The 27,291-nt window shown below is 38.0% G+C and overlaps 2 protein-coding genes across 10 annotated transcripts in view; one reads left to right on the top strand and one right to left on the bottom strand.

Moving 5' to 3' along the window:
- On the top strand, positions 1 to 24,127 carry si:dkey-24p1.1. Of its 9 annotated transcripts, none has more exons than XM_087283004.1 (17): positions 1 to 214; positions 3,279 to 3,320; positions 3,420 to 3,845; positions 5,291 to 5,482; positions 6,355 to 6,606; positions 6,735 to 6,998; positions 8,802 to 9,056; positions 9,157 to 9,438; positions 11,502 to 11,765; positions 12,918 to 13,169; positions 19,838 to 19,925; positions 20,028 to 20,136; positions 20,258 to 20,379; positions 20,465 to 20,522; positions 21,417 to 21,520; positions 21,952 to 22,006; positions 23,605 to 24,127. In XM_087283004.1, the coding sequence occupies exons 2-17, from the start codon at positions 3,287 to 3,289 to the stop codon at positions 23,842 to 23,844; spliced, it is 2,997 nt and encodes a 998-aa protein (XP_087139130.1). In that variant the 5' UTR covers positions 1 to 214; positions 3,279 to 3,286; the 3' UTR covers positions 23,845 to 24,127.
- Positions 24,128 to 24,235: 108 nt separating this feature from the next.
- Positions 24,236 to 27,291, bottom strand: part of LOC141377967 (sialoadhesin) — a 46,896-nt gene continuing 43,840 nt past the window's right edge. Inside the window, exon 9 of the mRNA XM_087284512.1 lies at positions 24,236 to 27,285. Within this exon, the coding sequence (XP_087140638.1) occupies positions 27,223 to 27,285 (63 nt within the window). The 3' untranslated portion in view covers positions 24,236 to 27,222. The remainder of the gene's footprint in view (positions 27,286 to 27,291) is intronic.

Below are 27,291 nucleotides of genomic sequence, written 5' to 3'. Positions count from 1 at the left end.
GACATACAAATAACCACTGACACAGGAAGTGAGCTTCATGCTCAGATGACAGAATTAGCATATCGTTTTATCTTTACCAGAAATATGAGCTTTTTTGTCCATTTCTTTTATGTCTAAAAGTTTAACTATGCAAATGTAACACACGAGAGAAGTTCTGCTTTTGTTTCTTGGTACTGTTAAGCCACCCATTGAGAGCAACGCATTTGATCTGAAGGTAAAAACTACTTTAATTTTCTGTTTTTTTGGTAGTTAGCTCTTGTCAGATTATTAGCACAAACTGTTAAACTGCAAATACTTTGCTTCTGTTTTTCAAACAACAAGTGTCATTATAGTGTGAACGTGATTTAAAAAACGTTCATGTTGTCAAAGTTTCAAATCTCTTTTGGTGGTTTTATTAGAGTAATAAATGGTTTAACCTGAAAAAGAAGTAGGACTGTCACTGGTTTATTTGCAACTGTATGTGCAGCATAAACGGAATTTTATAAATGAAATATATATAATGAGCAACATTTGACTTGGGAGTTGAGGGCAATAAAATAACATTTGCACAAAAATGTAGTGTCTTTCAATTCCATCAGCAATTTATATATACATTTAACAAGCAAAAATCAAAACAACATCCTACCTTATGCCTACTTCACACTGCTGGATTTTAAGCCAGATAAGCCCAGTTTGCATGTTAATGAGTTCTCTGACAGAAGAACCCAAACAACGACATAACCTGGCTGAACTATCATAGTACGATGCATATTTTGGGAAAAAAATGATAGTGACGAGTGTTTCCCAAACCGTAGTTACTTTGTCACAGATCCATAAATTGAACCTTGTTAGTTATATTGTAAAACGTCCATAATGATGCTCTAAATAAGGTGGAGTAACAAGTTTTTTTTTGCAAATGATATTGTTTTTCACGCACACACATTTAAAAAAGAATCCGATATTAGTTTTTATAAAAAAAAAATGCACTCGTTTTCCATATTAAATATATACAAACGGCACATATGGCTAATGGTTGTAATTTACAGTAGGCCATTTATTAAGAAAAACAACTTAATAGTATTAATAATATTATTAATAATAATAATAATAATAATAATTTTATTATTAAGTAGGAGATTGTTTTTTTTTTTTTAAGTCTACTTTTATAATTGAACAAAATTAAACTACTGCAGAAATATTCTAACCAACAGGCCCATGTCATATAGGCCTACAGTACAGATACATTTCTTATTAAATAACCTGCTATAAATTAAAAGCATTAATGTATGCTAAGCCTATATGTTTGTTTTCACAAGCTTTGGAGACATAATGTAAATTCTGCTTTTAAATAATAGGTCACCTATAGCTTTCGTCACGAGCCACAGCTGCGTTCAAAATGGCACAAATGTTTTCAAAGTGCACTAAGACGGGATCTCAATGGTCAATATGAAGATCGCTAAAACTGAACTGTAAGAATACTTTGAAAGCAAATTACACCTAAGAGAGATGACCTGATGATTTTTATAATCATTCCAATTTTAATTATAGGAATCTTCTAAACAAATAGGGCAAAGGGGTGGGGGGGGGGGGGGGGGGGGGTAAATGGGAATAGAACACAACCAGGAACTATGTTTCTAACTACAGCTCTAGAGGTGTAGTTGCAAGCGTACAAGTTTGCCACAAAGTTTGCGAATGTTCGTTGAAACGATGGATTTGGGAAACGCCAAATCAACAAACTATATTTGTAATGACAAGAACCAGCGACCTTAGTTGTCTAACAATGGTTTTCAGAAACACACCCCAGATTGGAAAACATCAGTGCATTCAATTGAACTGATTTCTTAAATGAGAAAGAAATTTGAGTGGTGGATGATTTTGTCTTTTGGGAACTGATCAGATCATTGGAAAATGGGTGTTTGATTTTATTGACTTGATTTTGATTTGATTGCCAGTATGGAGGATTACTGTGAACCTTAAATCACAGATGGCACCCTATGGTGCAGAATGTGTTCAGATGTCGGATGATGGCGAGAAAAAAAAGCTAAATTTTACAGACAAAATTATATCATATTCATTTGAACCACTGCCTCCTGTGAAGACAGGTGTAGGGAGGTGAAGAAAGGCAATGAAAGCCCAGACAGCAGCTGAAATCTCTTAGTAATTCTTAATCAACTTTCTACCCTTTTTTATTGTAAATTAATATTTACTGCTTCAATCTAACATCTACATAAGCAGCATGATAAAAGTCAAACCAGGGTGGACATTTCAGCAAGACAATGCTCCAAAACACAGCCAAGGAAACTCTGAAATGATTGCAGAGAAGGAAATTCAAGCTGTGGAGTGGCCTGGCTAATCACCACACTTGAATGCAATATAAAATACAAAATAAAGATCAGATTTGATAGTCGACCCAAAGAACCATCAAGATTTTAAAGTCTATGAAAAACTCACACCTGAGCAATTCATTAAACAGATAATCCCCTGATGCAAAAACAAAGAGCTACAGTATGCACTGATTATTTCCCTGGTAAGCGCAGACCCAAGGATTGTCACATTTGATGAGGGTTTAAAAGGTTTTTTTTTTTTTTTTTTTAAATGTAACAATTCTTTTGAACAATGACAATGCTCATGCAAACATTCACTTGGATATGAAAACAACATCATGTGCACTTAAAACCCTCTCACAATGAAAAAAAACAACTTGTGTATATCTGTCCAAGTCCACAAGATCATCATCAAAAGTGTAATGCTCAGTAACATCTATGAAACAGACAAACTGTAGAACATAACATGCTCCAAAGCAGGCTCTCCTCAGAGAGAGTAGATTTGGTTACTTTCAAATGGTTACAATTTGATGTGTTTCTTTTAAGTGTTAAATGTGGTAGCATAATGTTAAACAATGTCAAACAAACAACAGATTAAATAAAAAAAATATTATAACAACAATAACAAAAATGAAGTATCAGAAGGCCTAAATGTAGCATACTTTTTTTCTCACAATGATAAATTATATATTTTTCTAATTTGCTTCAGTCAGATCCCACTCTTATGTGTCTCATTTAAACAAAAATTATCTGTAGTATATACATCATGTCATCAAAAGGACATCTATGGCATGCATTTGTTTCTGTAGGGTAGAAAAAAGGAAGAAGCAACAAATTGACTCATTCACAGCTGTGACCACTATAAAGGTGCAGTGCTCGCCTACACACAACGACAAACACCAAATGTGTTATCAGAGTGTGTGCTGAAGACCCTGGTGCTCAACATAATGTCATGTCTTTATTTCATTTGCCCAGACACAATAATGGCTCCTGCAGGGATTCCTCTGCTTCTGTTTGGTGTGTATTGTCTGGATTTTCATACTCATATTTAGTAAATTATTGTATTAATTAATTGATCAACATGCAGGTATCACAGATGCTGTTTTCTTGCTGCAGTTGTTCTTGTGGGCTCCAACACTGGCTCAACTGAAGCCACAATAACTGTGTCTGAAGAAACAAAAATAACTAATGAAGGGTCGTGTGTGACAATACCCTGTTTTTACGACATACCAGAGGACAAAACACTTGATCTTCTGTGGTTTAAAGATTCACAGTATGATCATGACTCACGCATGTTTATTGGGACCATTGTATACAGTAACACAGGTAAACGACCTCAATCACCAGGTTACTCTGGCAGAGTGGAATACATAACCAATATAAAATCCAAGACGCAACATGGACAACAACCCATCAATGAAATGCAATGTGATTTAAGAATCACAGATCTTCAGAAAACAGACAGTGGGAACTACAGCTTTAGGTATATTGGTCCAGATCCACACATATTCATGAGTAAAGCGATGAATCTTACAGTTACAGGTGAGCAGCAATTTATTCCATTTGATAATTCATTGAAAAAAGATGCAACTAAAAACATAATATGATCAGAACAATTACTCTAGTGATCCATTGCACCCCCTGCTGTGATCTTTATGTATATATTTTATGCAGTGGTCTAACGCTTACACTTTTGCTATATAATGCTTAATACCACCTATCATCATAGCCAACACACAGCCTTATTCATAGGTTATTTTCATAGGTGAAATTTACTCACCCTTATGACTATACAAATTTATTTCACTTTTGCAAGTAAATCATAAAAACAGATGTTTATCAGAATGTTGATGCTGCACTTTTCCAAGCAGAACAGTGAAACTGAATTTTATCAGAGGCTCCTAAAATTGCAATTGGCAATTGGCAAGTACTAAATCCCCCCCAAAAAAGCAATGATTAGTGTTTGAACTCTTTAGGAAGATGAAATATAGATCAGTGGTTTTAAACTAAAATTGCAAAAATTATAAGCTCGACTATTTTCCTCAGCAGTGCAAGTTTTATTCTCATAATTAAAACTTTACTTTTCAGAATTTTAGTCTATTTATTACAACTCTCACTTTATATTCTGTCACAACTTTAAATGTCACACTTTCAACATGCCTCAGTTATGAGTTTGGCTTCTGGCTACTTCATATTGTATGACACACTTTTCACAAAGTTTAGAGAATTTTAAAGACATACAGTAAACTCAGAATTTGAAGAGAGAAACTCATAACACTAGGAAGAAAAATTCTGAAATAAATCTAATAAGTCTCAAATACCTTTTATTACAATAAAAAAAATAAAGTTATTCGCCCTCCAGTGTGTTTTTTTCTTCAAACATTTCCCAAATTATGTTTAACAGAGCAAGGGATTTTATCACAGTATTTCACAGTCTTATTTGTTTTATTTCAACTAGAAAAAAAGCAGATTTTAAAATTTTAAAAACCATTTTAAGGTCGATATTATTAGCCACCTTAAGCAAATTTTTTCGATAGTCTACAGAAGAAACTGTCATTATAATATGATTTGCCTAATTACCCAAACCTGCCTAATTAAACAAGTTTAGCTTTTAAATAGCACTTTAAGCTGAATTCTAGTATCTTGCTAAATATCCAGTACAATAGTATGTACTTTCATCATGGCAAATATAAATCAGTTATTAGAAACTAGTTAATAAAACTATTACGTTTAGAAATGTTGAAACAAAATCTTCTTTTAGTTAAACAGAAAGTGCGGTGTAATTCAGGAGGACTAATATTTCTGACTGCTCAGGACACCCTACTTTTACCCAATATCTTTCCTTCTGACTTTAGACAATCCTTGTCAGGTTTACATTGAACCCTCAGAACTGAAGAATCCACTAAAAGAGTCAGATGAATTTACCGTTCGCTGTTTCACATCTGGTCCCTGTGATTCTCCTCCTGAGTGGCTCCTCTTTAAATCAGGACAAACACCAGAATGGACGTCCTCCTCATCAGAGGAGATGATCATAGAGACTGAAAAGGGAGAAAATGGCACAAAGGTCACAAAACTGAAGCTCACTGTGACATGGAAGGATGACAATAGGATTCTGTCCTGCCGTCCAGCAAACAGTGACGACAGCTGCCAGATTAGGAATATCACCCTGTCTGTGGAATGTAAGCCTACACTGAAATGAAAAATAAACAAACAAAATAAAATTTAGTAATGCTTAAAATTATTAACATTAATTTGTTTGTTTAAATTCAGCCCATATAAATTGTTTGCAACCACCTACCTAAAAAATACAGTAAAATAGTAAAATATTATTACAATTTAAAACTGCTTTCCTACTGTGTGTGCAGCTTACAAATTAATTTATTCCTGTGATTTAAAGCTGACTTTTTAGAAATTCAGATGAAAGTTGAAATCAAGTGCAACATGATTGGTCAGAAATCAGTCTAATAGGATGATCTGATGATAAAGAAACATTTTAAAAATGATTATTATTAGTATAAAACAGTTAGGAAGCTCCATATATTTGTATAAACTGATAAGTACCACTCAAAATGTATTTGTTTTGAAATTATTCAGGACATTAAATATATATATATATAAATTTAATAGATTTGTGTTGCATTGTTTAGTAATTATTCCAAATAAATGCTGTTATTTTAAACTATATTATCATCAAAAATACCAAAGAAGTAATAAGTATCTAATAAGTTTCCAGAAACCTTTGAAGCAGAAAATAAAATGTAAATACAAAAAATCACTAAAAAAAAACATAATTGAGCATTTTTAATTCAATAATGCAAATAATGAAACATAATCTAAATTTGAATAATAAAATAATACTGTATTTTGATCAAATAAATCAAGCCTTGGTTAGCAGAAAATGGTTTTTAAAGTAATTAAAAATTACTTAATAACTTTAAAATAACAAAATCGTACTCATTGTGAAGTGTACAGTACATGTGATTTATTTATGAGGAAACATAGTGCTTGACCACCAGAACTCCAGCTGTCCACATTATTTTTTCTCTCCTAGATGCACCTAAAGAGACACATGCATCAGTGAGTTCTAATGATGTAAAGGAGACAGAATCTGTCATTCTCTCCTGCACCAGCAGAGGTCGCCCTGAAGTCACCTACACATGGTTTAAAAAAAACAAAAAGCTTCAACAAATGTCTGAATTGATACTACGTCAGGTGAAACCAGAAGATAGCGGAAAATATTACTGTGAAGCAAAAAACTCACTTGGAGTCATGAAATCAAATGAAATTTTCATCAATGTAAAGTGTAAGTTGAATGTTTTTTTTAAAAGGCTTGAAAGAAATAAAGATTAAGAGCTGTAATGCTTAATCACTTGAAATCATTTAACTTTCAAATGTAATGAAAAAGCATTTCTTGTACGCTGCACTTTTCAGATGGTCCAAAAGGTGTCACTGTGACACCTCCTGACAACATCAATGATCTCAAAGAGGGAGACACAGTGACACTGAAATGTTTAGTAGAGCGACAAAATCCACCAGCCTCTAGGTTTGTGTGGTATAAAAATAACCGAATACAGCAGGAAACCAGTGAGACGTTCATCGACAGAAAAGTAACTGCAGCAGTACAAAGGTATAAATGTGAGGCTGATAATGGGATAAATAAAGGACAATCACAAGAACTCACAGTCAATGTAAAGTGTAAGTATTATATTATTTGAAGCACTTTCTTTATATACAGCACAGTACCCAGAAAGCAAAAAATATATTTTCTAAAGTCGTTTTGTTAAAAAAAAAACACACTTCTATATAGTTTCTGAATGTTTTTATAATCTTTTAGAAATATATATGTTTTGGTTATGTGACCATTAAAGAAACATTTTATTGTAGCATTTTGCTAACATAATTTTTTCCTTTATTTTACAAGTTACTGCTTTACAAGTTCAACCATTAATTCATTTTCATTTTGGCTTATTCCCTTTATTAATCTGGGGTCACCACAGCGGAATGAACCGCCAGCTTAACCAGCATATGTTTTACGCAGCGGATTCCATTCCAGCTGCAACCCATCACTGGGAGCTGTACAAGTTACCAGCTGTTAAAAAGTAAATGTTTGGCTAAAATGTTTCAGAGAAGAAGAAAAAAGATTCACGAGGGAATGTTGCAAGAACATTACTCAACTCTTTGGTAATAAATTTAAGAAAACATTTTCAAAACATTAGCTAAAATTCTGAAAATGCTGTTAATTCAATTATGGTGGCACAGTAGCTCAGTGGTTAGCACTGTTGCCTTACAGCAAGAAGGTCGCTGATTCGAGTCCCAGCTGGGTCAGTTGGCATTTCTGTGTGGAGTTTGCATGTTCTCCCCCTGTTCATATGGGTTTCCTCGGGGTGCTCCGGTTTCCCCCACAGTCCAAAGACATGCGCTATAGGTGAACTGAATAAGCTAAATTGGCCGTGTGTACAAGTGTGTGTGTGAGAATGTTTCCCAGTAATGGGTTGCAGATGAAAGGGCATCCGCTGTGCAAAACATAAGCTGCATAAGTTGGAGGTTGATTCCGCTGTAGCGGCCCCTGATCAATAAAGGGACTAAGCCGAAGGAAAAATAATAACTTAACTTAAATATTTAATGTTTTTCAGATTAGTGGCTAATTTGTTCAGTCGTATGAAAATGTACGATTTTTAAAAGGGGGTGTGGCACCAAACTGCACCGCTTAACTTAACTATAGTTGGGGGATAAGCAAATCATACTAAATTCTTTGAATAACTATACCAAAGAAATACAACATTAATTTCTTTATTTTGTATGGGAAACATTTTATTCACAAACAAAAATTCTCAAATTCACATCCTTCTTTTTTAAATTTTTAATTGTAGTTGATTTATTTATTAAATCTCTTCAATTGGTTAAAAACAAGAAAAATTATAGATTCTTGGTATATTACAATAGTTATTTCAGAAATGTCATGGATACATAAGCCCTCATTTCCTCTCGCAGTATTTGTGTTTTTTTTTTTCATTTCACAGTTTTCTTCGTTTTTTACTGTTTTATATGTATTAATAATATTATTTAACTTGCTCTGTTAAATTACGATCATTGCTATTATCACGGTCAGTGTTTTGTGAAGGTTCAATTTTGTATGTTTGTTATTGCAGTATAATAAAATAATAATAAACAAATAAATCCTACGAATGAGATCGTAAAAACTCAACAAATTGGCTACTAAATCAAAAGGTTACGAATAACCTTAAGATAGAGTTGTTTGATTTTATATCCAACTCAAGCAAACTAATAATGTACTTATGTCAATGTTTATGAAGAATTATGTGCTAAACACAATGATAAAGTTAGGGTGACAGAGTCGTTTCTTCTCATTTGGAAAACTTGAAAAGTGGAGTCACACAACATAATTATACACATTCTATCAAAAACTAAAATTAATATTTCATTTTATTACACCTGAGCATGAGGATTGTAAATTTACATGTTTCTTGTCTCTAACAGATTCACCAAGGAACATAAAAATCGAGGGGAAAACATCTGTAAAAGTGGGTAGTAGACTGGAGTTGACATGCTCAGCTGTTGCCCATCCACAGCCAGTCTACAAGTGGACATTTCCACCTGGACTGTCTTTTTCACCATTATCAAAAGGGAAATTAGAAACTCAGCCAGTGACCATTGAGCATGCAGGAGAGTACACATGTGGTGTCACAAATACTATTGGAACAAAATCAGAGAGTACTAATGTTAAAGTGCTTTGTAAGTTTATATTGAGCTTCAAAATCTACACCTAAAGTGAGTGATTTTGCAGACTGACAAATTACTTAGTCACTTTGTTGTCACTTGTTCTGTACTGTAGATCCTCCACGTAATATCAATTTGATGATGCAGAGTGAAGTGAGAGAGTTTGAAGTGATCTCCATTATCTGCACAGTTCAAAGTTTTCCCACGTCAAAGTTCACAGTTACAAAAAATCTGGATAATCTGCTAAACATCCCAGAGTGTCGCAGGAACAGCACTGAATATGAAAACAAGGTAATTATCTTCCTGAATGTAACCGAGTCGGATGCCGGAACATACAAGTGCACAGCAAAAAATACAGAGGGACAAGAAGAAACTAATCAGAAACTTACTGTGCTGTGTAAGTAAAACTCAGTTAACATTAAATTAAAATAATTTTGAATATTTTTCAGTGACATTCAGTACAGTGCATAAGATGCTGAATAATACAACCCAGGCTTAGTGGAATTATATGCCCAGCCATACAATTCTGAGAGCAGAGAATATCTCCCTACAGTTATTGTTTACACAAATCCACTAGAGGGTGCCGTGTACATTTTTGACCATCTCAAATCAAATCAATTCGAATCTTTTTTTTTTTTTGTCACATTATGTCGTGTACATTTTTGACCATCTCAAATATGTTTCTGGGTCTTGTTTTCTTATACAGGACATTTCTCATAAATCCAACAGAGGCTGCTGTGTACATTTCAGCATATATTAATGTCCTCCTTGCAGTCTGTGAGATAAGCCATTCAGCTTGTCGCTGTGCATAATATATTAGTTTGCTATCGACTGAATCACCCGCCCCCTCCATAAACACAACCAATAGTGTTTTCAAAAGCAAAGTAAAGAGAAAAGACATCACGGCCACATTTTGGGTTAAGGCTTGGTGAAGTCGTTAATAACATGTACTATAATGTGTAATTTAATAAATAAACCAAATCTCGATTCTAGCGTCAATCACTCATGCATGCCCGTGGACGAAACCATTTTACATGCATTCATTCACATAATCAAAATACTACAGGACACTATGCTGCAAAGACATGTGCTATGCATGCACTAAGTGAAGTTTATTTATAAACTAATTCCGAGAGGATCACATGCTTATGGTTGCTTGCAGCTGGTCCCACATTATTTAATTTATGATTCACCAATTAGACGATTCCTAAGCCAATATAAAAGTTCCATATGACCGCCATCTTCGTTTTGAAGAATCCCCCCTTCCACCCTTACTCCTCCTCTTTTCCTAGATGGCTGACTCGGTGGCCCAGTGGTTAGCACTGTTTCCTCACAGCAAGAACTTAACTGGTTCTAGTCCTTACCAAGCCAGCCAACGTTTCTGTGTGGAGTTTACACGTTCTCCCTGTGCTCCTAGTAAATATTTATCTCTTAAGAGCAATCACTATCTGTTCATTGGCTACTACAACAGGGAAGTTCTCAAGATCTACCTGAGCTCAAACTCCCCTCTTGCCTTGCAAACAGGAGGGAGCCCCGGGCTCGAGGATCTTATGAGCTTAGTGCTCTCCTCCAGGACAGCATGCCAAACAAGCTTTATAATCAATCATCAGCTAAGTGTGAACTCTTGAAACACATGCAAGACGTACATACTGTACATGTTGTCACTGTGCTACAGTCTGTAGCGAGGGGTGTCTTGAACTTAAATGGTCTGCCCGACTCCACATCCCAAGTCTGACACCGTTTGTGGTGAGCCACCGAGCAAACCAGTCACGACAGAAAAGCTGTCCATACGAAGATAAGAACTGCCCCATATCGTTCATTTTACACAGAGCGTGCAGCAATATGTGCCTGCAATCACATAATTCTTGGTTCTCAAAAATGTATCCCTGGGCACGGTTTCCCAATGAATCTCTGTTGGATTAATAAGAAATTCAGCAGAGGATTTTTGTTGGTTTGTTTGTTTGAGCCACCAAGCTATGCAACAAATGTTTGTGGTTGAATTTTTTTATGTGAAAATTCATATCATTTTCTTTGTAAACTATAAAATGTGATTTTGTGAAAATGCTGAGACATGTTAAATGTGTCAATAGACCTGCGCAAGTGTTTGACAACTAAAAACAAGGCTGACTCTTCCAATTTTGATACATCGTTGCTGTGTGAATCTTATGATAATAATAATAATAATAATAATAATTACTAGTATTTTTTATTAATAAAAACAATTCATTTGTAATCCTCCTTTTAAACTGTGCATGCAGATGCAAAAACACAAACAAAAACACCGACCTGTTTATTGTGTTCAGTCTATAGACACGCGCAAAGATTTACCAACCAAAAACAACAATGATCTTTTAATTTTTAGTACATTGCTGTCGTGTAAACATACACTTACTATTAAATTCAAGCTTTAATAAAAAAATGTGGATTTATTTTTCTTACATATACATGATGTCTATGCAGATGCTCCAAAAAATGTAACTGCAAGTTTTAAAGGAGATCTGAAATCTGCAAGTGAACTGAATCTTACATGTGAGGCTCGCTCCAATCCTCTTGTGTCCTCATACGAGTGGACGAAACTCATCAATGGACAGTTCCAGACACTTAAACAACATCAACAACTACACTTTAATTCTCTGGAAATCTCTGACTCTGGACAGTATGTCTGTATTGCTTATAATGCTATTGGAAAAGCAAAGTCACCACCACTGGACATCAGAGTTAAATGTAAGTACTTTTCACTACTGTTTAATATCTGAGTATTTTTATGTCTAATACTTATTATTTACTTCAACCAATAATGGTTGGGTTTAGAGGTGGGGTTTAGTGCCTCCTTTGAAAACATCATATATTTTTATACGACTGAACTCGAGTACGATATGAATTTATACAAATTACCCACAAAACTGACAAAAATTAAAATCGTTAAGTTTCCTTGTGAGATCAGGATGGATTATCCAGTCTTTTTCAATTACTTCAAGCACTCATCATGCATATGTTCAAATAAAAATCTCTCATTGTGATAATTGCTGAAGCTATCATCACTATATTGACAAAATATAAACTTTATCTGGTATAAGAACAGAATGAAGTTAAAATGTATGTATTGCTTTGCTGCACATGTAAGTTCTTAGTAAGCAAACATGTCATACAAATTAAATAGCAAAAGGATTCTTAAGTATAACAGATAACATTTTACAATAAGGTCTCATAATTAAACTTTGAATGACTACAATGCATCAAGTGTTTTTCAGCCAATGCTTATAATGCTTATCATCACTATTTTATAGCTGAAATTCCACACGTCTAGTCACACAAAACTAGAGGTTCAATACCATTGTAGAAACTTTTCTGGCTTTCAAAAGAATCTCCCAGTGAACAGGTCTTAAAATAATATTTTCACGATCTGAGGAACGTTTTAATAATCTAACGGATATGAGAACAACAACATTTTGTCTAATGCTAAGGGATGTTAAAGCGATAATTCATTCCAAAATAATAAAAAAAATTACCTCATTATTCATTCCCGCTGAAATGGTTTCTTTTTCTGTTGAACACAAATGAAGATGTAGAATGCTGGTAGCTGCCACCTATCTACTTCTATAGTAGAAAAATAATATGGCCTGGTAGCCAACTATCAGCATTCTTCAAAATATCTTCTTTTGTGTTTACCAGAAGAAAGAATCTCAAATAGGTTTTGAACAAGTGAACAGTGAGTAAATTATGACAATTTTCAATTTTGGATAAATCCCTTTAAAACGCACAACAGAAAGGTCTGTGTCCCAATCACAACGTTGGATGTAGCCTACTGTATATGGCTATTTTGCAAGAAGCATTATCTGCATTACTGATGATGAATTGCTTGCATGTTTACTACAGATACACCAAATATCACGATTGTTCATAACACGACCGCCTCAGCTCAATGGAATCTCCCAGTGTATCTGAGCTGCATTGCAGACGCGCATCCTCCTGCCACTGAATATAAATGGTACAGACAGGAGGACAACACCACTGTCTTATCACAGCAGCAGAACTTCACGGTTCTTCCTCAAAACCCAGGATTGTATTACTGTACGGCGACAAATGACATCGGACTATCCCGGTCCAAGCAGATCGCCTTATTTGTCAGTAGTAAGTATTATATTGCATTTGTCAAATAAACTAGCATTTACTAAGAATAAGCTAACTCAAATAGGAGTAAAGTCCTACTAAATGTCAGACATACACAGAGCATATTACAGCAGGTTTTAGATCAACTATTTTTCAAACGGTGAACAAGCGGTTAGTCTACCTGTTGTTTTTGTTGTTGTTATGAAGAAAACTCTGCTCGTTTTTACATGCCCTCATTTTGCTCTGTTTTGAGTTCCGCCTCCGTCTGGTTTTATTAAATTCATCTGTCGTTCTTATATCATTTCAGTTTTGTTTGTTTAACTCACATGCGTGTTTTTCTTAATTACTTTAGTAAGTCTTTAACCTCGCGTCAATTTGATCTATCGCGAGCTCTTCTGTGTTGCCAGATTGGGTTGACTATATTCAGCACCTAGAGACCTGTGAAATCCGCTCACTCAAAATAAGTACGTAAAATTAAATATAGATAGGTAGTGTAGCGAGGCAGAGGGAAAACACAAACACCGTAGATAATGTTACAAACAATGCCCCGGAGGGTGCCTTTATTTACAAGTGATATTGGGGTGAAAGAGTGCTCTTCTTAAAGGTGCGTGCTCAAGTGCTCCGGGGAGATGGTGAAGGCTGGTGAGAAGTAGAGTGTTGGATCGGTCACGAGCTGGACTCGGCTGTGGGAGAGACAGAGAGAGACAAGCGTTAGCGCAGGGAGTCATGTCAAATGAAGCTCACTTCCTTCTGTGTGGGGCTGGCTTATATCTCTCCCTGGCTGATGAGGTCCAGCTGTGAGCGATCCGAGGTTGATGAGAGATCCAGCTGGTGTGGATTTGTGCCCAGGGCGACGTGGTATTACATGGCTCGCTACATTCCCCCCCCCTTAGCGTCGTCCTGGTCCTGGGTGTCCTGCGAAGGAAGAGCAGTGTATTGAGAGGGGGGGTAGAATGTTTCGACAGACCTGCCCATCCTGACCAGAGCCGTGAGAGTCCGTCTGCGTTTCCGTGGGAGGCCCCGGCTCGATGTTGTACGTCGAAGTTGAAATCCTGGAGCGACAGGAACCACCTGGTGACCCGGGCGTTGTTGTTCTTCGCTGTCGCCATCCATTGTAGCGGGGCGTGGTCGGTCACCAGAGTGAATTTCCTGCCAAGGAGATAGTACCTTAGCTCCAGGATTGCCCACTTGATCGCCAGGGCCTCCTTCTCCACCGTTGCGTAGCGGGTCTCTGCGGGGGTCAGCTTCCGACTCACGTACATTATGGGATGTTCTTCATCGCCGTGGACCTGGGAGAGGACCGCGCCCAGGCCCGAGTCGGAAGCATCCGTCTGTAGAATGAAGGGGCAGCCGAAGTCAGGTGCGTGCAGTACCGGTGAGGACGTGAGGGACTTCTTTAGGGCTCGGAACGCATCGTCGGCTTCCTTGGTCCATCTTATCCTCTCCGGCTGCCCCTTTCTGGTCAGGTCTGTCAAAGGGCTGGCTATGGATGAGAAGTTAGGTATGAAACATCTATAGTAGCCCGCTAACCCCAGAAATGCACGTACCTGGGTCTTTGTGGTGGGTTGTGGAGTTTCCTGTAGTGCCTTGACCTTGTTTTGCTGTGGCTGTATGAGACCTCGTCCAATGTGGAACCCGAGGTATCTGGCTTCGGCTAGACCCAGGTGGCATTTCTTGGGATTAGCTGTGAGCCCAGCCCGTCGAAGATCTAAGAGCACCCTCCGTAACCGGGATAGGTGTTCTTCCCATGACTCTGAGTGGACGATGAGGTCGTCCAGGTAGGCTGCTGCATATGGCTGGTGGGGCCTCAGCAGGATGTCCATCATTCTTTGGAATGTGGCTGGGGCCCCGTGGAGCCCGAAGGGAAGAACCCGGTATTGCCAGTGCCCACCGGGTGTGGAGAAGGCGGTTTTCTCCTTGGCGTCTTCACTGAGTGGTAACTGCCAGTAGCCTTTGGTGAGGTCGATGGTGGAGATAAATCGGGCTCCACCCAGCCTATCCAGCAGCTCGTCCACCCGAGGCATGGGGTATCCGTCGAACTTGGAGATCTCATTGAGTTTCCTGAAGTCGTTGCAGAAACGGAGGGTGCCATCGGGTTTGGGGACCATCACTATTGGGCTGGACCACGGGCTACGGGATGGTTCGATGATGCCTAACCTTCTCATCTTCTGGATCTCCTCGTCGATAGCCAGCCTGCGAGCCTCTGGAACTCGATAAGGCCTTTGCCGGACGATGGTGCCAGGAGGAGTGATAATGTTGTGTTGGATGATGGAGGTTCGGCCCGGTTTCTCCGAGAACACATCCTTGAACTGACCAACCAAGGCTTGCAGCTCCGCCTTCTGATTTGGTGAGAGTTGCTCACCAATGTGGACAACGGGAAGAGTTTCTTCAGCGAAGGCAACGAGATGACCTGGAGCTGCAACCCACTTCTTCATAAGATTTATGTGGTAGAGTTGTTCTTCCCGTCTTCGTCCCGGCTGACGGACTCGATAATTTACCGGCCCTACCCTTTCTACCACGGTGTATGGTCCCTTCCAGGATGCGAGGAACTTCGACGTTGTGGTAGGTATGAGTATCATCACCTTGTCCCCTGGGTGGAACTCTCTGGGTTGGGCGGGCCGGTTATACAATCTCTGCTGGGCGCGCTGGGCTTCGGTCAGGTGTTGTTTGACGATGGGCATGATTTTGTCGATGCGTTCTCTCATGTCCCGTACGTGTTCAATCACCGACCGCTGGGGGGCTGGTTCCTGTTCCCAGGCTTGACGAGCCACATCCAATAGGCCTCGGGGTTGGCGGCCAAACAGCAGTTCGAAGGGGGTAAATCCTGTGGAGGCCTGGGGGACTTCCCTGATACCGAATAACACGTACGGGATCATGAGGTCCCAGTCGCGCCCGTCCTCTGCCACCACCCGTCGGAGCATCTGCTTCAGAGTCTTGTTAAAGCGCTCGACAAGGCCGTCCGTCTGTGGATGATATACAGAGGTTTTTAGCTGTTTTACCTTGAGTAGGTGACAGAGGTCTGCCATCAACCGGGACATGAAGGGGGTGCCCTGGTCGGTCAGTATCTCCGTTGGGATTCCCACTCGACTGCATAGCAGAAACAGCTCCTTCGCGATGGCCGATGATGTGGCTTTCCTCAGGGGAATCGCTTCAGGGTATCTGGTGGCATAATCGAGGATAACAAGGATGTGCTCATGTCCCCGGGCCGACTTCGGCAAAGGCCCTACCAAGTCCATACCAATTCGGGTGAAGGGCACATCGATGATGGGTAGTGGTATTAGAGGGCTGGGGGGTGGTCGTTGGGGAGACGTTCTCTGGCAGATGTCACATGCCTGGCAATACCTCTTTACTTCCCCGTCTAGCCCCGGCCAATGGAAACGGTCGCGGATCCTTTTCACCGTGTTGGCCGCTCCCAGATGTCCAGCCATCGGGTGGGTATGTGCCAGTTCTAAGACCGTCTCCCTCTTGATCCTCGGGACGACCAATAGTGTCTTCTTTTCCCCCCGCCTCTCTGCGACACAGTACAGCAGACCATTTTCCACAATAAAATGTGGGAGGGGGTGAGGGCTGGGAAGTCGCTCATTACCTTCGATGATCCGTACTTGTGGCCAGCAGTGTTTGAGCGTTTCATCTTCCCTTTGTGCTCTACCAAAATCGCCTCCTGCGGTTATCTGTTGAAACAGATCAAAGTATAGATTAGCAGATATAGATGACTCACCCCCTCTGTCGCTCTCGGTGGTCATCAGCGCTGGTTTGCGGTCCCGATGAGCCCGTGGCTTGTTCTTCTTCTTTGAACGAGCCGATGGAGCGTGGTGGTGAGTTAGGAGTTCGTCGAACCCCGGCCAGTCTCTGCCCAGTAAGAGGGACACAGGAAGATCTGGAACAACCCCGACTTCGATTCGCCAGCTACCTGGTTTCGCCGCGATGGTCACTCTTCGGGCGGGTACGTGGCGGGTATCACCATGCACACATGTGATCGGAATTCGCCCTTTGCTTTCATGATGATATTTTAAAATTTTCGGGTGAACTAGAGTGATGGCGCTTCCTGTGTCTAAAGTGGCCGTTTGTGTTTTTCCCTCTAGCTGGACTTTATGGGTGGGAGCTTCGGGAGGGATATTGCGGTGAACCGCGCACCCTGCTGTCCAGGCCGGGGTCGAGTGCGTCGTCGGCTCGGTGGGCATCGGCTCGTCCATCGGGCTGGGGACCGCTGGTCTGCCGCCTGGTCGCGCTGTGCCCTCCACCGGTCGCCAAGGTGCACTTACCCTCCGGGGTGGCAGAGCCGCTCTCTCCCCATTATCTCGGGCGATGTGAGCTTCAGCCAGTTCGATCGCCTCCACCAGGGTGGCCAGTGACTCAGGATTTCGCATGCTGGTGAGTGTTCGCAAACGTCGGGGTAACGCACGCATCATCTTCTCGATGATCACCTTCTCAGCGACCTGGACCGCCGAGGGATCTCCTCCCAATAACCATAGCCTTCCCAGGCGAGAAAGTTGAGCTGCTTGAGTTCTCACTGGTTGCTTCTCGTCGTAAGACCACTGGGAAAACTGTTGGGCTGCGCTGATTGTGGATAGCCCCATTCTGGCTAATATTTCCTTTTTTAACGCTTTGTAATCTTCATTTTTAGGTGTCTCTAGTGAAAAATATGCTCGTTGCGCTTCTCCTGTGAGAAACGGAGCCAACATTCTCGCCCAGTTTTCTTTTGGCCAGCCTTCTCTCTCGGCAATAACCTCAAAGGTATGTAAATAAGCGTCAATATCATCCAGGTCGCTGAGTTTAGTGAGATGATGATGCGCACTCACTTCGGGAGTCGGATGGTGTCTGGCCGCCTGGCGGAGCTGCTGTTCCAGTCGATCCTGTCTGGCTGTAAGCTGCTCAGAGATGGAATTCTGTTTACTGGAGATCTCCGCTAGGTGGAGCAGTACCTCTTCCAAAGACATGGCGACGGGATGTTGACAGCCGAGCAAGAGGAAGCGTGAGAGAGAGAGAGAGCGGATGCCTGTCTGTAACAAACACAGAGAAAAATTCAGCGGTTATTTTCTACTTAATGGTGAGTGTTTCTTCTGAATTTTTCCCTCTGCAATGCCCGCATTCTCCACCAGTTGTAGCGAGGCAGAGGGAAAACACAAACACCGTAGATAATGTTACAAACAATGCCCCGGAGGGTGCCTTTATTTACAAGTGATATTGGGGTGAAAGAGTGCTCTTCTTAAAGGTGCGTGCTCAAGTGCTCCGGGGAGATGGTGAAGGCTGGTGAGAAGTAGAGTGTTGGATCGGTCACGAGCTGGACTCGGCTGTGGGAGAGACAGAGAGAGACAAGCGTTAGCGCAGGGAGTCATGTCAAATGAAGCTCACTTCCTTCTGTGTGGGGCTGGCTTATATCTCTCCCTGGCTGATGAGGTCCAGCTGTGAGCGATCCGAGGTTGATGAGAGATCCAGCTGGTGTGGATTTGTGCCCAGGGCGACGTGGTATTACATGGCTCGCTACAGTAGGCTATATTTTTAATGTTTTTTTCCCCTACAACATGAGATTTATGATTGTTTTATCCACATAGTGACCGATTTATTGTTTGTTGTGAAGAAAAAAAAAACGTTACCTCAGTTTTCAATTCAAGTTTTGCAATGCCTCTTTTTTCTCTTTTTTAAGTCACATCACCACCTTATGGTCTAATTGAATTCCTCTGGCTTCCTTTTTTAATTTCAGGATTTTTTAACCCCACATTTTATAACCGACAAGGTATAGGCCTAATTGCGCACCACAACAGCCTGACACAGAAACAGTTTCTTCCCTCAGGCAATCCATCTCATGAACACTTGATGATAGTAATTGTAAAACCAACATCACTACTTGCTATACACTTTTTATACACATATACACTTAACAACATACTTTACATGCCAATTTGCACATATAACACTGTATATAGTAATATACCTTTACTTGTCAGTTTGTCTATTTGCATTCACTACTTTTTTTTTAAATATATTTATTATATTTTTGCCCTGTCTCTGTAATTCTGTTGCACTGTAGAAGCTCTGTCACGAAAAACCCATTCCTCGTATGTGTGAACATAAAGCTCTTTCCAATTCTGATTCTTATAGAGGTCTTGGAAAAAGAAGACCATACACTCTTCTGTGTTGCCAGATTGTGTTGGCAAAAGCTGTCCATTCAATAATAATAATAATATAAATAATAATTACATATTTTGAATGTTTTCTTTCCATTAGATTCAAAGATAAGAGGTCTAAAATCTTAAAAATTACAGGTGATTGAGAAAAAAAACATTGTTTTCCCCTACCTGTGACTGTGCCTTGCCCACGAACAGTTCACCCAAAATTCCCTTTACTTGTTTCAAACTTTTAAGATTATTTTCTTCTGTTAAACACAAAAGAAGTAATTTTTTAGAACACTGAATACCTGTAATCATTGATTTTCTTATTATGAAAGTCAATGCTCACAGGTTTTTAACAAAATATACTAGTTTGTGTTCAACAGATTATAGAAATTCATAAAGGTTTGGATCCACGTGGGGTTCAATACAGAGTGAATATTTTATTTTATTTATTTTTTTGGTGGGGTGGGGGTGGGGGGGTAGGTAAATGCAAAGTAGGTAAATTTTCAACAATGGAGAACTGTCCAACAAGAAAACTATATCAAATATGACAAATACTTTTCTCCCCAAATGTAGGTACCTCTCTTAGTGTGTTTTTGAAGATTGTCTTGCCTATCATTTTCCTACTGGTTTTCATCGTTGTGGTCATCTTTCTGATACGCAGGTACATACTTTTTTTTTTTTGAACAAGATTGTGTTTAATTGTTATTCAATTCCCTCTTCTGAATCTCCTCCAATCATTATTATTTCATTTTATTTATTGCAGAAACATCATCAAGATAAGATCGGATCAGCAAAGTGGAGCAGATGATCTATTGTGTTTATTCCCAGCATTCCTGTCACGGTCCTCCAGAGTGCAAAACTTATTTTTATTGGTTATTTTACTTATAATTTTTTTACAGCTGCTAACTGAACATATTATGAAAATCTAAAAATAGTGTCCTTTTTCTTAATAAGAGATCAACCATGTTCCATTTGTTATATTTGAACACTCAGGGGTCTCGAAATAACACCCAGGAGAATTTGTCATTGGATGATCCAAACTATGCACAGGTTAATCTATCATACCCAATCCAGCCTTCCCAAAATCCAACACAAGGACAGGACCTTAATCCAAGGTATATTCAGCAAATCTGATCGAAACAACATTGTACTCAATTTTGTTATGATTATTAAAAAAATGTATAATTATTTTTCTTCAAGACCAAAACCGAATATCCAGACCGTGTATGCTGCCATTAAACTGCCACAAAAGAAACAGGTCAGATTATTTTTCTATTAACATGGATGTTTCCCTAAATGAAACACTGAATATAAACATTACATGATAATTTTAATAAAGGAATAAACACATTAAGTGTGTTTATTTGCTAAAAGTCCTATTAAAATCTGTTTTACTTATATTGTGCAATGTATATTTGTAAAGTCTTTATAAATAGTATAGATTTTAAAAAGGGGAAAAACAATAAATGTTTGTATGAATGCTGTAATGTTTAATTCATTTTCTATAAAAAATGCATAAGGGTCATGTGACCATCAGGTAGAACGCAGCGTCTCATTTCTCACAGAACGCGTTCTCTGTTCTCGCGGTCTCCTAAGTTCGTTCTTCCGAGGTGACCAGATTTCACAAGAACGCAGAATTGAGAAACAGCCCTTGTTATTAGCGATTAACCAGTGGACGTGAAGGGAACTGCAGCCAACCATTTATCGCAGATATTGTTAAATTTTTATAACTGTAAAATTCTCACAACAAAACTATTACTAGAATAAAAAGTACTAGTAGCATGATAACAATACTTTGATATTTTATAGATTACAAGTTAATATGACTTGAACAACTCCTTCAGAATTATCCTGAATATTATAAGCATTCGTTTCATGCTATTAAACATCACATCCTTTTGACTTCCCAGACAAAAAATAAATGTTTTATACACATAAAAATCTATATTTCTGAGAGACAACACACAAAGTAAAGAAAAGATCTTGTTTTTAAAGTTTTTTTTTTTTTTTTTTAAAGTGTGGTAATTAAACAAGTAATAAATTCTGATCAATGTATAAACATTCTTAAGGATACTTTTAAGATGAAGTCATAATTGCACACAACTAATGTTTTCATTCTTTCATGTATTTTCTTATGAATATTTCTTTAAAGGAAAGACATTCGCCAAAACAACAACAGAAGACTGGAAATATGGACAATACATCTATGAACTACGTCACTCTCGATTTCAAGGGACAAAATGAGCCAAGAAAAATGTAAAGATGAAATTGCACTTCCAAAAGATCAATAACATTCATGTTGATCATGACATTAAACTGTAAATGATGTACAGCAGGGGTGTCAAACTCAATTACTGAAGGGCAGCAGTCTTGCAGAGTTTAGTCCCCGCCCTGCTTTAACACACCTGTCTGTGGGTATTAAACAAGCCCAAAGCCCTCAATTAGTTTAATCAGGTGTGTTTAATCAGTGTTGGAACTACAGTAAACTGTGAAGAGCTGTGGCCCCCCCAGGAACTGAGTTTGACACCTGTGATGTAGAGAATGAAAAATTGCCTTTAATATATAAATTCATATATAAGTCAAATAGCATTCTGTTATTAAATAGCATTCTGTTCTGTTCACTTTTGATGAGTATGGGAAAAAAAATTTGTAGTTCTACCAATAATAATGCATTAATGTGATTTTAGAACGCCTGAAACTTCAGCGGTTTATGCCATGGTGTCAAGAAACAAGCAGGCAAAGGTAAGCCATCAAATTATGTCATAGCTGAAAGTGTAATTGTTTTAAAATGGTATTAATCCTCAAAATGTTGATATGTTGAATCCTCCAAAATTTGATCATAATATACACACTGTAAAAAATAGCATTAAATTAGCAGTTTTCCATATTTTGTTATTTATGTTTTTTTTTTCTCCGTTTATTTATACTTGTGAATTGCATTATGTGAGCTTGCTCTTTTTCCAACAACTTTTAACCTTGTAAAGTTCGAAAAAGTTACTTTTATTAACTTTGTTAATAGTTTAAAGTGATATACTGTCTGATTGGTTTTGTATATTACGGTATAAAAACACTTGTAATAAACTGCCAGTATGTTTTTTGTTATTTTACAGACGCGCGTCATTATATATTATTTCTTATACATTATATTCTTTTAAACTGCTAAAATGTCAAAAAAGTCACTTTGTTAAACTGCAGAGTTGAATTTTCTAAATCGGACAGGGCAGAGATCAACATCCCATAATGCAATTCATAACCTTAATAAATGGAAAATTTTGTGAATCACAAAATATGAAAGTCAATTAATCGATTTGTTTTACAATGTAGTGTTTGTAAATATTATTCTTTTTATACATTACTGTTTTTTAATTAACTACTAAACTGCTTTTTATTGTTATTTTTTAGCTGCAAAAATGTTCCTGATTGTATAATGAGGGCTAAGCATATTTTATATAACGCTATACTCATACAGAAATCCAATATATGGCCAGATAAATTATAGATAATATATCTGAACATGTACAAATTTGTAATTTGCAATGATTGGAAAAATATACAAGCAGTCATTAATGCAATATTTTAAAAGATATGTTGCATATGCAGTCAAGCCTGAAATTATCCAAACTCTGAAAAGTCTTTTTTTTATTTGTGATAAATCATTTTAATATTGATGATTATATATTGATGACTGACAATTAAAAATTGATGTTATAGATTGATTAAGGTTTTGCTAAGGTAAAGATCAAATGCATTATAATCAGGGTATTACAGGCATGTGTAATCTACTGGTTGTTTATGATTCAAGGAGCTGTAGAGAAATTCTTATCTAAAACATTGTAACACTTGTGGTTTTTAAACACTTGTGGTCTTTAAAACCACGTGTGAGCACATCCTTGTGATCCTTTTGCTCACAGAGGCTGTCTGTGTGTAAACCAATCATTCTCCGTAGAATTAAAGCAAATAAAAAACAAATTATATGACTTTGTTCAATTTCAATCTTCACATTAAAATATATTATTTGCCATTACATATTCAAACAGCAACCTTTGTTTTTGTTTTTTTTTTTGACTGAAAATGACCCAGGCTTCTACCAAAACACATTAAGACAATGTCCTAGAGGCATCATTGTGGGAAAAAAGATATATTTATATTTTATATTTATATATATTTATATATAGACTTTGCCAGGGGTATGAATAATTTCAGGCTTTACTGTCTGACTTATATTTGGTATATTTAAAATCCACATATGAACCTCTAAGTAATTTATTGCATCTTACCATATATCAAATTTCTTTGCGAGTACTGACAGTCTATGTTTTACTAATTCTTTCTCCTCCTAGAGTTCCCAGGCAGAAAATTCTGATTATGAGAATGTTTCTTCTGCATGTGCACCAAAACTTCCACTCACAAATATGGAGTGGGAGTCTGATACCAGCGAAGAAGAAGAAGTGAATTACTCTACTGTCTCTTGTTCAACCAAACCTGCTGTTAAAGAGGTCAAACCCAACCAGAAGAGGCATTTTAGCAGTTCAAGCTCCGATGAAGATGACAGAACTGAATATTCAGACATTAAAACATAAAGCAGAGTTTCCAGATCAAGTATTAAAACCTTAAGCTGTTTTGTTGCCACATGTTTATGATGTTTTAAAGTGATATTTTTTAAAAACAAAAAAACAAAAAACATGATTTTATCAGTGATTTCTAAGTTTTTGTTTTGTAAAATAATACAATATTGAAGTGTTCATGAGTTATGCTTGATATAAATAATAACATTTGACAGTGTGTATCAATGTGGAATGTATTGTGTGATGCTTGCAAAGCTTCCATAACCTTTAATAAACATCTGCATTTGCCAATGTAGAATACATTTACTGAATTATTGAACAATCCAAGCTGAAAACATTTAACTAGTTGCATATATTTCTATGCATAAAATACACGAGTGTGATGCATGTAACAAGAAACCTTAAATAAATTACTAGCAAATGAAATGTATTATTTTTGTGATAATTAAAAACATAAGAATATATAGACAGCAGTTAAGCACAACTGGTTCACAATTTTATACCAAAAGCAGAAAGTAAAAGATAGAGAAACATGTCAAAAATAAAAAGATTCACAAATGCTAAATGAACAAAACTATATGGTTCAATTATATCTAAAAAGTAAAAATAACATAAAACAAAAGCACATAGTATAAAAGTATGTTAAGCATTAATATGTTTAAGGTTTGAGTCCTTCATACAGTGCATCCGGAAAGTATTCATAGCGATTCACTTTTTCCACATTTTTTTATGTTACAATCTTATTCCAAAATGAATTAAATTAATTTATTTCCTCAAAACTCTGCACACAGTACCCCATAATGACAATGTGAAAAAAGATTTTTAGAAATCGTTGCAATTTTATTAAAAATAAAAAAGTAAAAAAAAAAATCACATGTACATCAGTATTGACAGCCTTTGCCATGAAGCTCTAAAATAAGCTCAGTGGGTACATTCTGTTTTCTCTGATCATTCTTGAGATGTTTCAGCAGCTTAACTGGAGTTCACCTGTGTTAAATTCAGTTGATTGGACATGATTTGAAAAGGCATAGACCTGGCTATATAACCTCCTAGGGTTGACAGTGCATGGCAAAGCATAAACCAAGCATGAAGACAAAAAAGCACAAGACTGGGGAAGGTAACAGAAAAATAACCACAGTGGCCTTTATCATCTGAAAGTGGAAAATGTTTGGAAAACTTCCTAGAGCTCGCCGGCCATCTAAGCTGAGTGATTGGGAGAGAAGAGTCTTTGGCCCCGTTTACACTAGTGCGTTTTAGTTTTAAAACGGCGTTTTAGAATGAAAACGATCCGCGTCCACACTCGCGTTTTACCCAGCATTTCTGAACTGCTCTCCGTCCACACCAAAATGCTGAAAACGCACATCACGTGACCACACACACACACTTTGGCAATCGCTGGAGCCTGTCTACCCACCCAGATGAGAGCTCTGCTAGTCGGACTTCTCATCAAGCATCTCCCGCTGGATCTAATCTCACTATATTTATTAAACGGGATATTTCATTCATCTTGTTGTCTTTATCTAACGACATATTCCCTGACTTTGGTCATTGGAATCTATTACTTGTTCTCAGGTAACGTGTTTTGGCTGAGCGCAAAGATAAGTTAATGATTAATGTAAGCACGTAGCCTACATTCTGTATATTGACTGATCGCTTGCCTTTATTTCCTATAATGTATAAACTTATTGTATGTTATACTTTTATAATGGCCATTATCGATTATTAAAACTGATATTCAGCAAAAGAGAGGGTATGTTTCGTATTTTCACTGAAATTGAAAGGAGGCAGTTGTTATCGGCTCCGTTTTGTTATAAATATGCACACAGTGAAGATGACGCTCATGCAGCACGACGCCTCAACATTTCTGCTGTCTGTTTAGTTGTTAATATTAAAATAAAAATAGGCAGTTCCTTAAATCAAGTTTACATTTTATTGTTGAGAAAGTGAAACAACGTAGCCAAGGTGATGTGAATGAAGTTATAAAGTACACTGTTCCCTGTGAAGATTGACGCGTGTCCTCGGTATGTTTTCCATATCAAACTGAGAAGAAGAGATGCAGCCTTGATCAAACTTGCGAAGTCTGAATTTACACGGAGAAGATTCAGGACTGAACTGTGTGTTAGGCTACTTAATATTGAGGAAAAGCCCCAATTAGAGAGGCGAATGTCTGCAGCCCCGCCTCCGTTTTCAGATGTCTCCGTCTGTCCCCATCCACACTGAGACGGAGCAGCAGCGTTTTAGAATGAAAACGGCCTCTCCAGCGTTTTCGAAACGCTCCGTTTTCGGCGCTCGAGAACTCCGGCGTAGTGTGGACGGATGGCGTAACCGTAGCAAAACTTATGCGTTTTCAAACTAAAACGCATTAGTGTAAATGGGGCCTTAGTCTGGGAGGTGATCAATAACCCGATGGTCACTTTGTCTGAGCTCCAGCGTTCTGTGGAGAGAGAGAACCTTACATAAGGACAACCTTCTGTGCAGCAATCCACCAATCAGGTCTGTTTGGTAGAGTGGCCAGATGAAAGCCACTCCCAGCCTGGAATTTGCCAAAAGGCATCTAAAGGACTCTCAGACCACAAGAAACAATATTCTCTTCTCTGATGAGACTAAAATTGAACTCTTTCGATTGAATGCCAGGCGTTACTTTTGGAGAAAACCAGGCACAGCTCATCACCAGGCTAAAACTATCCTAACTAACTATAGTGAAGCATGGTGGTGGCAGCATCATGCTGTGGGGATGTTTTTCAGCAGCAGGAACTGGAAGACTAGTCAGGATAGAGAAAAAGATCAATGCAGAAATGTACAGAGACATCCTGAATTAAAACCTGCTTCAGAGTGCTCTTGACCTCAGACAGGGGTGATCTTCCAGCAGGACAATGACCCAAAGCACACCGCCAAAATATCAATGGAGTGGCTTCACAACAACTCGGTGAATGTTCTTGAGTGGCCCAGCCAGAGCACAGACCTAAATCCTATTAAACATTGGGGGAGATCTGAAAATTGCTGTACACCGTCATTTCCTATCCAACCTGAAAAGAGCTTTAGAGGTACTGCCAAGAGGAATGGGCAAAAATTCCCAAAGACAGGTGTGCCAAGCTTGTGGCATCATATTCAAAAAGACTTGAGGCTGTAATTGCTGCCAAATGTGCATCCACAAAGTATTGAGCATAGGCTGTAAATACTAATGTACATCATGTAGTTTTTCGGGTTTTTTATTTTTAATAAATTTGCATTTGGAATAAGGCTGTAACATAAAAAAAAAATGGAAAAGGTGAAGCGCTATGAATACTTTTCAGATGCACTGTATGCATAAGAAATGTTTATTATTATTGCTTTGTTGATAATGTTAATCTTTATCTAAAATGCTGATGTGGGGTCATTTCTACTGTTTGCTCATCAGACATTTCCATACATGCTGATGTCTTCCAAGTTGATGTATAAATCTTCATTCCCTTTATTCTAAAT

Source organism: Danio rerio, chromosome 15 (genome assembly GCF_052040795.2).
Source record: "Danio rerio strain M-AB ecotype USA chromosome 15, GRCz13ab, whole genome shotgun sequence".
Classification (NCBI taxonomy): domain Eukaryota; kingdom Metazoa; phylum Chordata; class Actinopteri; order Cypriniformes; family Danionidae; genus Danio; species Danio rerio.
Note: the sequence above shows the minus strand (reverse complement) of the source record. Positions and strands in the feature narration are given on the sequence as shown.